This window comes from Pseudorasbora parva, chromosome 5, assembly GCF_024679245.1.
Source record: "Pseudorasbora parva isolate DD20220531a chromosome 5, ASM2467924v1, whole genome shotgun sequence".
In the NCBI taxonomy this organism is placed as follows: Eukaryota; Metazoa; Chordata; class Actinopteri; order Cypriniformes; family Gobionidae; genus Pseudorasbora; species Pseudorasbora parva.
This window is the reverse complement of record NC_090176.1, coordinates 31,663,650-31,681,073: the sequence shown is the minus strand read 5'-3', so window position 1 is coordinate 31,681,073 and position 17,424 is coordinate 31,663,650. Positions and strand designations below refer to the sequence as shown.

At 39.7% G+C, this 17,424-nt stretch overlaps 1 protein-coding gene across 3 annotated transcripts in view; it reads left to right on the top strand.

Annotated features, from left to right (window-relative positions):
- Positions 1–15,205, top strand: part of kcnh3 (potassium voltage-gated channel, subfamily H (eag-related), member 3) — a 165,192-nt gene extending 149,987 nt beyond the window's left edge. For all 3 annotated transcript variants that reach the window (XM_067443871.1, XM_067443869.1, XM_067443870.1), the window contains exons 11-15: positions 4,212–4,426; positions 8,423–8,679; positions 9,036–9,136; positions 11,218–11,270; positions 11,651–15,205. In XM_067443871.1, the coding sequence (XP_067299972.1) occupies positions 4,212–4,426; positions 8,423–8,679; positions 9,036–9,136; positions 11,218–11,270; positions 11,651–12,562 (1,538 nt within the window). In that variant the 3' untranslated portion in view covers positions 12,563–15,205. The remainder of the gene's footprint in view (positions 1–4,211; positions 4,427–8,422; positions 8,680–9,035; positions 9,137–11,217; positions 11,271–11,650) is intronic.
- The last annotated feature ends 2,219 nt before the right edge of the window (positions 15,206–17,424 follow it).

The following is a 17,424-nucleotide window of genomic DNA, read 5'->3' as shown; positions in this document are numbered from 1 at the left end:
TTGAATTTAAAATGAGCTGCTGAATAAAATGCTGGAATCTTTTGCTTTGATGTGAACTCCGTTAAATGAGCATATACCGCGGGAATTGAAGATCGGATTTATATTAATTTTGCTGAAGTGTAAGGTAGGCTATAAGACAACCTGCCTGTACTTTTTTTTTTTGTTTGTTTAGATTGTGTAGCCCGTTTCGGGTTTTTTGAGCACCGTTGCGAGCATGTTGTGAGCAGTAGGCTAATCTATCAGCTGCCTCAGCTCGTCAGAAATGCCTTTGTGGTGGTATAATAACTAGCCTACTTTGTTTTTAATGTCAAAGTAGTTATATTTCGTTTCGTTTATTTTTTAAGTTCACTTAGAAAAATGTTTGGAGCAATTTTTGTTTGTTAAATTAAAGTTTTAATTTTTTTATGTGACGACCCAGTGAGTTAACCGCATGTTTAATAGCCTAGTCTCTCAAACCAACTCTTGAATTGTCTTGCCTATATAAACTTTAATTTAACAAAAATTAAACAAAATTAGGATAATAAAAAACGAAACGAAAAATAACTACTTTGACATTAAAAACAAAACTGAACTATTTTAATGGCTGCAACAATGTAAAAAATAAAATAAAAATAAAAAACAGGCTTCAGCCGAACTCGGGCTGAGAACTTTGATAAGCTGTCGGTTTTTACAAAGGAAAATGACTAAAATAGTAACTCACAGTGACTTGGATAAGTAACTTTAATCTGATTACTGGTTTGGAAATAGTAACGCGTTAGATTACTCGTTACTGGAAAAAAGTAGTCAGATTAGAGTAACGCGTTACTATGTAACGCGTTACTGGCATCACTGCATACAAACAAGACTTGAGAGCACTTCTTGTTAAACTATTTTTTTTTTTTGTGAATAAGAAAATATTTCAAACAGGCTACAGTATGTCTACCAGTTGTGTGACAGTTTAAGATTTTTAATGTGCACTACAAAGAGTCTATTCTATGTAAATTAGGCTAATATATTTATTATTATTATTTTCTATTTTTGGTAGACTTTTCTTCATTTATTATCATTTAGTATCATTTATTTCATAGCATCATTTATTTTTAGATTTATTTGATGGCCAGTTGGGGACTGTGCAATAAATATTACAGTTCTAAACAATCTATTTTGTTTTATTGTTCCACTATATTTACAATAATGTATTGAATTTGATAGGTGTCTCTCACATTGTCCCACAGCAACATTAAAATAGTGTAGATTAGTGTACAATGTTTTATAATAATAATTTATTCTATTTAGTGTCCATTTCATTCATTTAACATTTAATATTTGGGCATCCAAGGTATTTTACATATTTGAACATTTAAAAAAAAGTTATAAACACTTGTCTGTTCTACTCATTTCAACTGACTTGTGAAAACTGGTTAAAAAAAATCTAATTATATGACTTATAGCAAAAAAAATCTTTTTACAGTAACGAAAATAATGAAAGTAACGAAAAGTTACTTTCCCTGGTAACGAGTTACTTTTATTATAGAGTAATTCAGTTACTAACTCTTACTTTTTGGAACAAGTAGTGAGTAACTATAACTAATTACTTTTTTAAAGTAATGTTCCCAACACTGATGGTGAACAGTGTAAGTGTTTCAACTTCTCAAATTAATTCCTAAGTTAAGCTTCCAAAGGCATGAACTGAAAACGCGCCAGACTGAACACGCGCTGTGAATGTATGCCACGAGTGCGGACGCATTTACCTCAGCTCTCATCACTAGAGCTCATTCTGCTCATTCATCACAGTGAATGTAATCTGACTCCTGCTGCGTTTGTGCTGTGACACTCGCGCAGCGACTCACTCGTTATATTGGACACACATGTTCAGTTTTTAATTGGAGTCTGTTCTCTACTGATTTTATGAAAATGAACATAGTGGGCAAATGATTCAGTAATCTAGCAGCGGTGGCTTTGGGAGTGGCCTCATAGGGCAGCAAAGCATTCTGGGAATTGTAGTCTTTCATCCCCATGAGACAAAAATAAATTTTCTGTCTTTTCAAAGTCTAGAAGGCACCAAATTCAAAAATAATTTTACATTTCTACTAAATTAATGACCCAGTTTAATTACAGATTCATCTTCCCAGCACTGAAGTACCCCTTTAACATTAACACTTTAAATTACTTTAAATCCCCTCATTTAAGGTGTACCATAAAGCTATGTATCAGATCTTGATCATGAAAAAAAAAATTCACATCTGTATTTGATTCAAAACTATTTTTATATTTATAACAGGATCCTAATATTTATTATATTTTAATTTTTAATAAATAAATAAATAAATAACTTCTAGCACATTTAAATTGAAACCAGCCATGGAGTGCAATTACAAAAATACTGCATATTTAGCAAATGGCCCTTTCGAGCATCTCGCTGACTGACAGCTCAAAAGTTTTTATGGGTGCTTTTGAAGGCATCAACAGATAAACGTAGGCTACTTTCAATAAAAGATTAGACATATTTTAGCTGTGTTGCTATGTGTCATGAGAGTAAGCAACTGAGCAGTTAACTCTGTCTAGAGCGAACCCATCCAACATATCTGATCTGCACCAGGTGCATTTTTGACACAATGCACCACCTAGCTTATGATATACTGTATGTACTTTTGATTAATATGTAGCTTGTAAATACAAATTTGGCAAACACACACACACGCACACGGCACATGCATAATTACCACACCTGCTTACTTGATGAAGGATGCACATATGGTCCACCACCCATCTCTCTCCCAGTGCTGCTGAACTCTGCATACTGGGAAGGCACACACTGGAGGCAACACAGCTTTGACACTTCAGCACTCTTCAGAATTTGTCACTGCTTTCATACTCCCTTTGCACCTAACCAGAGCATATTTTTAGCTTCTATGCTGCCTTTGTGCCCTTCCTGAGTCTCTTTTTCAAACCTAGAACAGAAACGTTTTGCTTATCCACTGAACAAAATTACAAACGTGGGAGGCAAATGGTGGTCACACCAGATACTGACTGGTTTCCAGACCCATCTTGACATGCTACACCTGTGAGGTGGATGGATTATCTCGGCAAAGGAGAAGTGCTCACTAACACGGATTTAGACAGATTTGTGAAAAATATTTGAGAAAAATAGGCCTTTTGTGTACATAGAAAAAGTCTCATGAAGTCTCTGAAGAGCTCATGAAAAAGAAGAGCAAAAAAAGTGTTGCGTTTATAATTTTGTTAAATTCTTTGCTTAAACACATTTACACAAAATATTGGCAAGATGCATGTGCAACTTTGATTGCGTCTGGAAACTCATTGGCAGGGCTCAGTCCGAGGGGCGGGATAGACGGCCTCAACCGTTTCAAACTCCCTCTAAACACAATAGGATAGCGCTACAACCAACCAGAGCAACGAAGGTGAAGCGGAGATAGCTGATAGATTAAACTTTCAACGTATCTGATCGGCAAAACTCCAAACACATCTTCCCTTCTTAAGAATGACTTCGGTGCCCTTCTTTGTTCTTTACTCAGAGAAAAGCTTAACTCCAAGTCTTCCAGAGTCGCGGTCAAAGCTGATTCGAAAGGCCGCCATCAGCTTCTGTGTTTACTAGTAGCACGCAAGCGCAACTCCGCCGTCATCATGTTAAGCCCGCCCACTGACTCTATACACGATGTGATTGGCCTGACCAGAGTTTGGTTTTTACAGCTCAGAACTGTATTGAGTGTCTAGATGACACTCGCGGCAGATTAGATTTGCTGCCGCTAGGGTTTGTCTAGATTTCTAGGCTAGAATACTGCATGACAATGCCTGTTTAAACCACAACCAAACCTTCTTATACATAAACACACACACACACACACACACACACACACACACACACACACACACACACACACACACACACACACACACACACACACACACACACACACACACACACACACACACACACACACACACTTATAACTGCAAGAGTTGCAAAATGTCCATTTAACATTTTATCCATTTAAAAACCTAGACAATTGTACTGTTTAAAGTGGGAAAAATATATATTATTTCAATATTGGCCTATTGAAAACAATGCAGATGAGATGATTATTAAAAAAATATATAATAATTTTGGCCAATACAGATATGGTCACAATATATTCTAATCCAAAGGATAAGTTTATGTTAACTAAAATTGAATAGACTAACAGGTGAACTTTATATATGCTTTTCTCAAATAGGAAAAGGGGACCTGATCGGATCGGACTCGCTGACGAAAGAGCAGGTGATCAAGACCAACGCAAACGTGAAAGCTCTGACATATTGTGACCTGCAGTACATCAGCCTGAAAGGACTACGAGAGGTGCTGCGCCTCTATCCTGAATACGCCCAGAAATTTGTCAGCGAAATTCAGCACGATCTCACCTATAACCTGCGGGAGGGCAGTGGAGCTGACGTGAGTGATGCTTGCAAGCACACATGACAGTATTCAGGGCAAGGAGCGACGAGTCTTTGATTCTAGATATATGCTGTTAAGGTCAAGGAGTGTGTGCATACAGTAGTGCTTTTTTTAGCCCGAATCATGTGCATGAGGGACTGAGGCAATTACCACGAATGTACAGGTCAGGAGTCGATACATCGCCTCGGATTGGGTTATCAATATTGTACGGTTGTGCTGTGGAGCTGATATGAGTTCTATAAATAGTGCATCATTCAAAAAGACAAACATAATACAGTCACCTTTATGAACATTTATTATGGTTAATGTTCTCTGCTCTCAATTTAGAATTTCACTCATAAAATACTTAAGTAGATATAAAAATAGAAACATGGTATATACAGTAAGAATACATAGCTATAAATAGGGAACGTTTAAATTATTATTTATCATCATTTACTCACCCTCATGTTGTTTCAAGCCTGTATGACTTTTTTTGTCCATATAATGTAAATCAGTGGTAACCATAACTGTTTGGTTACTGATATTTATCAAAATTGTGTTCTTGCTGTCATACAGGTTTGAATGACATGAGGGTGAGTAAAGGATAATAAAAACATTTTTGGGTTAAGTATCTTTTTAATTTGGATGGTATATTTCAGATAAACTGGGAGGAGCTATTTAAGAATAAAATCCCATTGCTGGGTTAAAAAAATATATATTAAAAAGGTGGGGCTCATGAACAGACAATTTAGCTAAGGGATTTGCTGAGGAAAAGCCAAAGTCGCTTATGAAAAAAACATTTGAAATATGAATAATAATGCACAAAAAAGTACATTCTACCACAAGCTCAGTCAACCATAGTGAATTTGTGCATGTGGAGTGCCGAGTTACTCCATGAATTCATGAGCCATGACCTACAGACTGGAGGTACGTGTGTGTAATGCTGCATTACCCACATCCACAACCAGCAGAACACAAAATGGATCCCCATCTGCTGTCTTTGGCATCCTTCCTTCCTTCTCACACATTCTCTAAGTCCTTGTCCTTTCCCTGACTTAGATAAAGCCGCTACCCCTTCATCTTCAGGATGCACATGTATGCCTGTGCACGAGACCCCCGCTCATGCTCGCACACATGCACACCGCATACACACACACACGTTCTCCCAGCCTTGAGTGTAACTTGCAAGGACAGGAATAGCAGCAGGCTGCGGTTTGGAGTGTGTGCTGATACTAAGAATAGCACAGAGGGAAGGCGGGGACTCCGTGCTGGCTGGGTCCCCCACGCCTCGAGCTAAGATTGGATCCTGCCAGATAAAAATAGCACTGAAGCGAGGCACGGGGAGAGAGAGGTGCCTCATTTCTCTCTTTTTCCTGCAGTGCTGCTTCTGCAAGGTGTCACATGTAGATTTCACTCCACCTGGAGAAAGATATCGCTGTGTTTGAGGAGCGATCTCAAGAGACTCAAATCGTGCGGGTTTGTTGACAATAGATGTTCAATCGGATATACAGATTTCACCTAGTAATTTCATGGGACTTGTTTGACCTGAAAGACCACAGATAACACCCTAGAAGCTGCATAGCAATGCGCTAAATGCCTCTCAGAACACCTTAGCAACTGCATAAAAATGCCCCGGCAACCAACGACAATAGCTTAGCATATTGGCAGCGACTTTCGCATATGCAAGCACTTAATTTCCTTCAGAAAATGTAGAAATCAAGTTTGTTTGTGCCATGAGACTTAACGGATCAGCATCAATGCTCATTTTTACACGTGTGCAACCCCAAAACGCACAGAGAATACCAATGAACACACACTCACACATACATTTGCACAATTGCAGAGGTGGTGAGGATAAAAGTGAATATTGGGGAAGCATCCCTATTATTAGCTTGCTCTGGGTGTGTGTGTGTGTGTGTGTGTGTGTGTGTGTGTGTGTGTGTGTGTGTGTGTGTGTGTGTGTGTGTGTGTGTGTGTGTGTGTGTGTGTGTGTGTGTGGCAGGGCTTTAGAGGAGAAAGGTAATGCATTATTTCCTCTCTTGTTATACTTAGCCATGATTGACAGAATTTGGTGACTCGAGGGACATGGAAATGCCTGAATAAACACCTCCTTCTCTCTCTCTCTGGAGGAAAGGAAGTGAAAGAAAGTGAAAACTTCTGTAGAAACACGAATTTAAGCATCTTACACACATGCAGACACACACTCCCCTCGTGCCACTGGGGTCTGTGTTACTAAGATTGGAAGGAGATGGCTAAAAATAAATTCTGCTTTAGGTGGGGTGTGGGACTGCAGACGGAGCGTGGGGGTGGAGATCATCAGAGGAACGGGGGAAAAAAACAAGAAGCGAAGAAAGAGAGAGGCAGGGTGCGGAGAACGGGAGGGGGGTTGCGGATAAAGATGGAGAGATTTCAGTGAATGGGGGAGAACAAACAGAGGGATGGGAAGAAAGAGACAGGGGAGACGAGTGGAACCATGTTAATTTGAATTAAGATAAGCGTGAGTTGTTATTTTTCAGTCTTTTTCCTCCCTGGTTATGTGATGGAGATAGCAATACAGGGATGAGGACTGTGCGTCGCCATCCTAAAGCGACGGCTGGTGATTGACACAATCTTTTATGTATTTTGACAAAACAGAAATAAACAGTGCCACCTCTCCTCTCTGCAACCTCTTTTGGGCTGCCGCAGGATAACGCTGCTTGCAGTCATCCTTTTTATGACATGCTAAGAACACACAGTGCTGAGAGAGTTCAACAACGAAAAAATCGAAATCAATTTCAGCTTTTATAAAGAGGAGTGTTTTTTTTTTGTGTGTTTTTTTTCTGGGGGAAAAACCAATCAAGGTTCCATAATCGAGTGCAATGGAAAAATATGCAGAAAAAGAAACATGAGAAGGACAAAAGTCAACAGGCTGTGTTAGTCTGCCACGCACTGGTCATGACCCTTTACTACCCATTTTGAAAATAATTTTTATAATTATATGCTATGGAGAACCAACTCCATAGCATATAAAATCAAGTTGTTCTTTAATAACTAGATTTGGATTACTGCTTGCAAAGGCGTTAATATTGTAAGTAACCTTAGGTTCGCCAAATGGCACAGCATGATGGCATTGTAAAAAGTGATTTGGCTAAATAGATAGTAAGATCACATTTTAGTATGCAAATATCTGCAGGAGAGAAGGCCTATCACTATTTAGTGTGATAATATATTACAGTGAGTGTTTTACATTTTGTTAATGCAAAAGTAAGAATGGAAGTTTTTTAAACTAATATGCATACACCACCGGTCACCCACCAAGCCTGCATAATAGCAATAGCAAGAAATATAAATACATATATATATGTTTTAATACATTTTAAAATTCCTTTCATTTCTGTATATATTGTATTCCTGTGACGGTAAAGCTGAATTTTAAGCTGTCTTTACTCCATTCTTCAGTGTCACATGTTCCTTCAGAAATCATTCTAATATGCTGATTTGCTTTTATTTGAAACAGAAATTTTTGTAACATTATAAATGTTTTTACTGTCACTTTTGAGCAATGTAATGTGAGCTAGAGAGAATAAATACAGTGCTGCCTCAAAAAAACTATAGTAAAATATTATCACCCAAACTCTAATCATATCACTTAAAGGCATCCAAAAATGAATATTCTGTCATCATTTACTCACCCTTAAGTTGTTCCAAACCTGTATGAGTTTCTTTGTTCGCCTGAACACAAAGGAAGATATTTTGAAGAATGTTTTTAACCAAGCAGATAGAGCAACCAATCGGCTACTACTGGAATACTATGGTAGTCAATGGTTGCTCTTTCAGCTTTGTTTCAAAAATCTGTGTTCAGCAGAACAAAGAAACTCATACAGGTTTAGAACAACTTTAGAGTGAGTAAATGATGACAGAATTTTCATTTTTGAATGAACTATTCCTTCAAATGCCCTGCTGATCAAAGACATGTGTATCCACTTCATTTCAAATAGACAATAACAATTAATCCTGCTCTGTCTCTCTCAGTTGGACTGGGAAAGTAACGGCGGTCTGGTGAAGAAACTTCCTGCTATCCGTGAGGACGAGGAGAATGATGAAGAGCAGAACTCTGTGTCAAGAGCCCCACGGTCTCCACTTCGCCTGACCCGGGGCCTGAACTCCCCACTGCGATCGCCACTCCTCCCCCCTCGCCCCTTCCGTCCTCCATCAGACCACACGCGACCCGCCACCCTCCAGATCCCTGTGGTCAGTTTCAGCAGCGCCCCTCCAGAACTCAGCCCCAGGTACACATACACATCTCACATCTCATCCTCAAGGAGCTGTTGCCCTCTGGTGGCTCTTATAAGAACCTTTAATTCATAATTTAGAAGAAGTATCCAGCTACCATGGCAACCAGTTTGGATGAAATCGCTGCTTGCTCTAGTGATTGGCTCTTCAATTTCACACTTAGAAATCAAAGCTATCCTGAAGCTGCCTTTTAGTGAGCTGAAACCAAAGGAATCCATTTCTATCTTGGCATTTTATACTCTATTTTATATATGGACATCGATAATAATGCATTTAACCAAACTGCTTGAATGTATTACCAGTCCTTGATCTGCTGCATATGACATTTTTTCTTCTTCTCATGTCTCTGTAGATTTGTGGATGGCATAGAGACAGAAAGCAATTCCAGCTCAACACAAAGGTTTGAGTTCGGTCCCAGCCTACCTCAGAGCGGCCCCCCCTCCCCTTCTCCAGGTACAAACACAACTACAAGACAGAATGCGTTTTCTGGAAGGAAATATTATGAAGTGATATTTCCAAAAATAGACTGTCTTGCACAGTCAGACTTGTTCTGCAGCTTATTCTGGCCAAGAACCGCCCACTTAGACAGGAAGGGACCATCTAACCATAATGTAAAGCTGCCAACTATTTTTTTACACATACACAGGGGTGGTACATCTGAAATTGGATATAAACCTCAAAACAAAGCAGAATATTTTGTGGCACAGGGATTGATATATATTATCCATTAATTCTTCCTCTGAATCCATTGTAACATTATGGGAAATTTAAAAACATAACTTTAATTCTGGAGCTGACTCAGAATTCTCCCTGACTCAGACCCTGGTATTAAAATGCGTTTTGGTTGATCGGATCACAGATACACAAGATTGACACATACCCATTTACGCCTGGTATTTTAATCTGTCGCTTTTGTCCACGTTCAACCACTTCTGTCCTGATTTCTTCAGGGGATCACATGTGAGCGCAAACACTTCCTGGGATTGATTCCGGAATCGATCCCGGAATGGGGGCCCATAGCCGGGATCAATTCCGGAATCAGTGCCACGAGTGGTTTGTCGTACTGATGACGCTGAAGCGGAGATCATTCGGTGGGTTGTGGAACTGTACGTGATGTGTCAGAAACAAAATGCACGTGTGGTTTAAAGGGTTACTTCAGTGATTTAGCATTAAGCTTTGTATTTAAACTGGGTCATTAATGTAGTAGAAATGTGTATTTTTGTCTCACGGGTATGAAAGACAAAAATCCTAGAATGCACTTGCTTCACTGCCCTACAAGGCCACTCCCAAAGCCACTGCTGGATTACTGATCAATTGCCCACTGCATTCATTTTCATAAAATCAGTTCAGTCAGAGAACAGACACTACAATTAAAAACTGAATGTGTGTGTTCAATATAATGTGATTTAGCCACTGAGCGAGTGTCACGGCACAAATGCAGCAGGAGTCAGATTACATTCATCAATCAAGCTGAGGTAAGCGTGGCAGTCATTCACAGCGTATGTTCAGTTCATGCCTTTGGAAGCTAAATTTCATAGGAAATAATTTGTAAAGTTGAAACACTCACTTTGCTCCGTCACTCTGTTTACACGAATGCCCGCAGCTGCCCGAGCTGAGCTGTGAGTGCGATCTCCCATCCCCCATGTGCGAGTTGAAAACATGCAGAAATAGCTCCATCTGCTGGCTGTAGTCTTTAGTCTCTGGCCAAAAAATCCTCTGATGACGCAAATTGAAGATATTTGCGTCATCGGAGGATTTTTTCCAGAAATAAAATACATAAATCTCTCGTCTCAGGGGATATGAGGGAGGGGAAGCACGGTCGTTCGAATATACTCCCGGGTTTCTACTGATACAAAGCTTAATGCTAAATCGCTGAAGTAACCCTTTAAATTGCAGATCATTAACTAACTGGAGACATTACACATCACACCGATGTCGCGTGACTTTACGGAATCTTTACAGGATGTGTGAACACCCACAGATTCTGGAATATCCCAGACAGTGTGAATGAACCGATATCAAACACATGATCAACACATATTTTCCGGAATCTCTATATGAAAGAGGCAGGCACATGTTTAAAAATCAAGAATGGTAAGAGAACAGTTGCTAGTTATATCTGGCTAGCGTGCTTCCCATAATGTTTACACGTTAGGTCAGTATGTGGAGGGCAGATGGTCTTTTGTGGCAGTTCCAATACATTCGACCACATGAGCGTCTACACTATGAAAGCAATCTGATCGAATGCGTTTATCTACCTCTGGAAGTGGTCAAAAGTGGAGAAGCTCAAAATATTTTAGACCTTGTTTACACCTGAATTTACTGTCATCCACTCGTGAGCCGATCGACCATCTTAATACCAGTGCAAACAGGGCCTCAGAGAAATTACATAAAGTCAACCAAGCAGGTCTATTTTCAGTTTTTGAGCGTAGTATGCGTGAGATGGTCAGGGAATGGTCCCTAAATCAAAGTAAACAAAAATCTGTACACTGCTAAGATATGAAAAATCTAAACATACCCTGTTTTGTGTGCAGTGAACCAGGAGCAGCTGGAGACAAAGCAGAGCATCACCAAACTGAGCGAGGAGGTAACTGAATCAAGCACATTAAATCATAATACATCTAATTATATCCAACATAAATGTAAAACGTTTTTAAACATAAAATGTGTTTAAAATGTTTGCACAGCTAGTAGAGAATAGGTTGAGTTTGTGTCAGCAAGGGATCTGAATAAAATATCTGAATAAAGCCTTAATGATTAATTTGGAGACAGCAGCGTAATACGAGAGACATGCATCTAGCATAGCTATATGAAAATTGTTGCCTGGGACAACGGTTGTGATTTTGTTGCGATTGAACAATCTGAATCTCGCTGGGGAACTGTAGGTGATGTGCGGGAACAGCTTTAAATGAATATTATAGCCAGAACTCTGTTCCGTAGCTTACATTCCACTGATCTCATTCACAGATGACTAGTCTATCACAGCAAGTCTCTCAGCTGAGCAAAGAGCTACAGGAAATGACACGTCTCCTCCGGCCCTTGCTTGTCATTGGATCTCAACCCCTCCTAACAGCCATCAGTCCAACAATACCTCCATCTGCCAATAGTAACAGTGGTCTAACAATATCCACACCACCAGCTCCTTCGCCCACTGCCCCACTATCCGCACACCTCAGGCCTACATGCTTACTATTGGACAGTGCAGAAACTGGAAGCATTGGCTTGCCCAGCTGCCTCATGCCCACCAGCCCACCGCTGAGACACCAAGCACATGCTCAGGTGTCTCCGGCAGGCTGTTTGAGGGGACATACCGTGCCAGTTCTCCTTTCTCCAGTGACAGCCCAAACGGAGGGCCTAGGCGTCCAGGCAACGCCGACCCAGCCACAGCAGACCAATCACCCCCCATCTCCATCTCTAACCTTTTCATCGTCGCTTCCTTCTTTCCGCTCCCAGTCTACTTCCTGCTCTCCCTGCCAGGGGCCTCATCAACCTGCCAGTCACAGCAGAGGTTTGCTACCTAGACCTCCCTCACAGGACACCCCACCTCCGCCACCCTCTCATTGCTCGGCGCCACCCTCGATCAATAACTCCCCTGGCAACAACAGGCTGGGGATCAGCCCATTTCCCTTGGCCCCTTCTTCCGCTGACACTGCTCCTCGGATCCAGCCACAGTCATGCACACCTCCTTGCCTGCACACCTCTCCACCCTTGCCCTGCTCCCTGCCAGAAACCCAGGCCTCTTTTGGCACTTCCTGGTCCCCACAGAACCCCAGGTCGGGACCTCCTCAGTTAGAGTTTGAGATGCAAGAGTGGGCAGCAGGAGGGACGCCTTCCACAGAGCATATCAGCTTCATAGATGAAGAGGGACCGCCACTGTGAGTGACTGGAAGATGAATACTACAACTAGCTGACTTAGCAAATAATGGAGTGATGATCTGGGCCAACCAACAGCAACACCCCAACACACCTACATTCTGAATAACAGACAAAACTGATTGCTGTTCCTTCAGGACGACACTTGTAATTGGACAAATTGTGGATCTGTTCCAAACCCTAGTGAGCTGCCTAGCTAGACAGCCATTTTAGGCATCATAGGCTTGATACTGACACCTTTGCCAAAGAGTGGACTGCTGCTGTCTTGTAAAATTTTTGGTCACAAATGCATTGCATAGATAAGGAATCTCAATGAACATGTTACATCCAAACATTTACGTCACGGTGTAAATACCATACTTGTAAGATAACAACCTAGAAGTTCTGCTTGGAGCTTTTTATGTCCTCAGACATAAAAAAACCTAAATTATGTATTTCTACAACAATATTGTTGACGCCAAAATAAATGTGCAATTTAAATCATCAGTAAACTAAACTACAAGTAACAGTCATTATGTAATTGCTTAAAGTTTAATTAGCAGGACTTTAGACAGTTACACTAAACTATTGTATGCCTTTCGTTTATTTTCGTTTATTCTTGAGTTAAGCCTTTTTTGCATTATTAAAAACATTGCAAAATAATGACACTGCAGCGGTCAGGTAGTAAAAGTTGGAGCTCTCAGAAAATTCCACAAATTGTGCAATCAGGCCTGAGGACGCGAGCGCTTTATATATGTAGACATCCCATAATTATGATAATTCATACATGGCTTGTTTATTCACAGTTGACTCCAATACAGTCCAATTTTAACATGCTGCTAAGCTAATGCTAACAGAACTTTTCAAAATTAAGGGTTAGGGTTATCAAATCCAAATCCAATTATATATTCTAAATGTTTAGCCTATTACCATGCACAAGGTACTTGAACTGTGTCAGCAATTAGCATTAGCTTAGCAATATGATAACGTCAAAGTGCGGTTAGGAGGCCAGGCTAAGAGACGAACGTTTTTTCAGCGAGGAGAGATGCCATGAAAAATGTGAATAAAGTGAGGCAGCTCACTATGATTTGAAACAGAGCCACTCACCACTTGTGAGCACCTCAGTACTTGATACCAGTCTGTCACTCTCTTCTGAGCACAACTTCATGAAGTTTCTCTTCTAAAGGCTTTAGAGCCTTCAGAGGCATCATAGTCAGCACAGAGCATGGTGACCCAAACTGCGAGGATCCCACTGCGGTCACAGAAAATCTCGCTATGGGAATTTAATATAACATAAGTGAAAGTGCACTGATAAACTTGCATGGCTGTGCACTAATCATGCGCAGAATACAAGAACTGTCAGGTGGTGTTTCTTAACTCTGTATTACCAAAACAATGTTTTTACTCTACGAATTACCCACTTTAAGAATCAAGTTCGTATTTGAATTTTCATACTTGGTAAAAGAATGAAGCTGTCACATTTTCCATAATAATTCATTTGTTTCCTCCAGACTGTTCTAGGCCAGTTAACACATTGACTAGCCAGAACCATGAGTTGCATATTTAGTCAGAATAAAGACCTTGGGAAATCCACTTCTGGAAAATGATCAAATTTGGTCAGTTTATAAATTTCTTCATTATATTCAGTCAAAACAAGTATAAATTAGAGTAAGAAGAAAGTGTAACACACATATACAACCAGTGTCCAAAATTATTTTTGCCACACCTGCATATATGAATTGGGTCAATTGATGTAGTAATTGATTCATGCCATAAATATATATATTTTTTTTTTACCAGTAATGAAACTATATTTTACATTTACTTAAAAATGAGATATATATATTCCCACATCCATCACAATGGAATCCATCACAATGGATTTATTTAGCCACTTGTCCTTTGAACATTATATTGCTCATAGCATTACAATTAAGCCAAACTCAAGTAAAATGCCACCCATCCCCTCAAAAAAAAACAAAAAAAACCCACATACCTGGACTTTGTTAATATGGTTTCATTTCAGTGGTATAAATGTCACAAATGTACCACCTAATTTCTGGAGCTATGACAATAAACATTTAATCAAACTTTTGATGCTATATTTCCCATTTAGTTAAAGGTTCAATTTCTCACTAGCAATTGGATTTGTTCAGGTTGCCTGTTATAAAAAAATAATAATAAAAAAGCTATCATTCTTACATTGTAATTTAAATCATGTATGTTAAAATTGCTAAAAGAATTCCCAGCCATCTGGTCCTTTCATTTACTTGCCAAAGCCAGTTTACTTACATTTGCACTTGGCAAGAGTTTGTTTGACCCAGCTAACAACCATGCATGACATGCCCAGCGCTGCCTGTAGCATGTAGTAGCCTAACAGAGTCGTGTTCTATTGCCCAAGTTTAAAAAAAAAATCACAACAGGCATTGACAAGACAATCATCGCAATACCACAAACAGGATTTAGACAAACTGATCAAGAATGTGAAACTGCGTCATTGTAACATGCAAAATTATATTTAGCGGTCAGACTACGGCAGGGGATGGTATGCCATATGCTGGGCAGCCCATGCAGGGTCCTGAGAGCTTGACATGACACCTAATGACCTGAAATAAATATAAAATCACAGCTTTAGCCATCCCGCCAGTGTGCCTTCTTATTATATATATATATATATACATATATATATATATATATATATATATATATATATATATATATATATATATATATATATATATATATAGCACTCCCCCTTTTTCAGTGTTCAGAATTCTTCTCAAAAACTATCACAGTAGAAAGCACTGCACTTTTATTTCACTTATCTATTTATTTAATGACTTTATGTATGTATGTATTTATCTACCTGCTATCCTGATAAGAACAAACTCCCGTGAGGAACCTCACAGATGATTCTTACAGCTGGTGCCCATGGAAGCAGAAACACTGCAAATTGAATTAGTTTCTCACCACCGTGTGATTATGGATTTCAGTAAAGAAGATCACTTCAGCATTTCCGATAGCTGATTACCAGCAACAGACTGGCTTAAACCGAGCAGCCAGTGTTATTTCTTTCCACTAGTTGCTGTATAATTTGGCACATCTCTTGGAACCAGATGGACATTGTCTCTTTTTTATCAGTTTGCTGAGGTTTGCAGTTGGCTGTGCGCGCCATCTGTCCGTCCTGCCTAGTGTGTACTTGCTTGAATAGGGAAGGGTCACATTGTTTATAACACAATAGGATACTTTGGATTCTATTTTCTGTACCTAGGTCAGGGGGTCTGAATATGGATATTAGGATTTTTGATTAGCTTCTGGGTTTGGGGTTTCCTGCATGTCCAGTTAATTTGCATGAGGAATGTGCCTGCATATATTGGGGGGAGGGCATGGGCTGCACGCCCAAAGGCAAACAGGGGTCCAGATGTATTTTATTAACTGTAATGAGCTTTACATGAGACACCAGGATAATAAAACAAAAGGTGATGTTTTTTAAGAATAAAGACTTCTGTGCTCCTTTAAAAAAATACTTTCTTAAAAGAATTTGCACAATTAAGTTCACACAAGCTTTCTGACCCCCCCATAGACTGCAACATTATTAACACTTTCAAGGCCCAGAAAGGTAGTAAAGAGATGGTTAATAGTCCATGTGACTACAGTGGTTTAACCTTAATTTTAATAAGCGACGAGAATACTTTTTGTGCGCAAAAAATAAAACACATTTTTTCTCTTCCGTGTCAGTCCATGTGGTACTGACGCAGGAGCCAGCCAATAATAATTCAATAATTCTGACGTAGAACTCGGAAGCGCTGCACTGTGTTTACAACATGAACAGCATCAGAAACTGACACAGAAGAGAGTTTTTGTTGTTGTTGAGTAAAGTCATAATTTTTGGTTGTTTTCACACAAAGTATTCTCGTCACTTCATAACATTAAGGTTGAACAACTGGATTCACATTGACTATTTTACCGATTTTTGTTGCAGTCTACTAGGGGGTCAAAAAGCTCTTGAATTTCATCAAAAATATCTTCATCTGTGTTCCGAAGATGAACTAAGGTCTTACGGGTCTGGAATGACATGTGGGTGAGTAATCAATGACAGAAATTTCATTCATGGGTGAACTAACCCTTTAAATATTTGAGTAATAATATACAAAAGTGATTTCAAATTGACCAAAGAATGACTTTGGTTTGTTATTTTAAGTTATTCTGTTTTCTCCTACATATTAGGCAGGAGAAGTAGATGATATGACAAAAAAAAATTTAAATCAAGGGATGCAGTCAGGATTCAACCCGGGTTTTCCCATATGAGCGCCAAGGTTCTAACCTGACAAGCCAGACCCACATCAAGATGTTTGGTCTGGAAACTCACCATAGACAGGGCTCAATCCGAGGGGCGGGATAAACGGTTGTCTTTCAAACTCCCTCTAGACACGATAGGATAGCGCTACAACCAACCAGAGCAACGTGAAGCGGAGCTAGCTGATTGATTAAACTTTCGCTGTATCCGGTCGGCAAAAAATCTTCCCTTCTTAAGAATGACTTCAGTGCCATTCTTTGTTCTTTTCTCAGAGAAAAGCTTAACTCCAAGTCTTCCAGAGTCGCGGTCAAAGCTGATTCGAAAGACCGCCGTCAGCTTCTGTGTTCACTAGTAGCACGCAAGCACAACTCCGCCATCATTATGTTAAGCCCCGCCCACCGACTCTATACACAATGTTATTGGCCTGACCAGAGTTTAGTTTTTACAGCTCAGAACTGTATTGAGAGTTGTTATACGACACTCGCGGCAAATTAGATTTGCTGCCGCTAGGGTGCGTCTAGATTTCTAGGCTCCAAGGTCCAACATTTCTAAAGCATGTGAAAACTGCTAGTCCTCATCTTCTGTGCTAAAA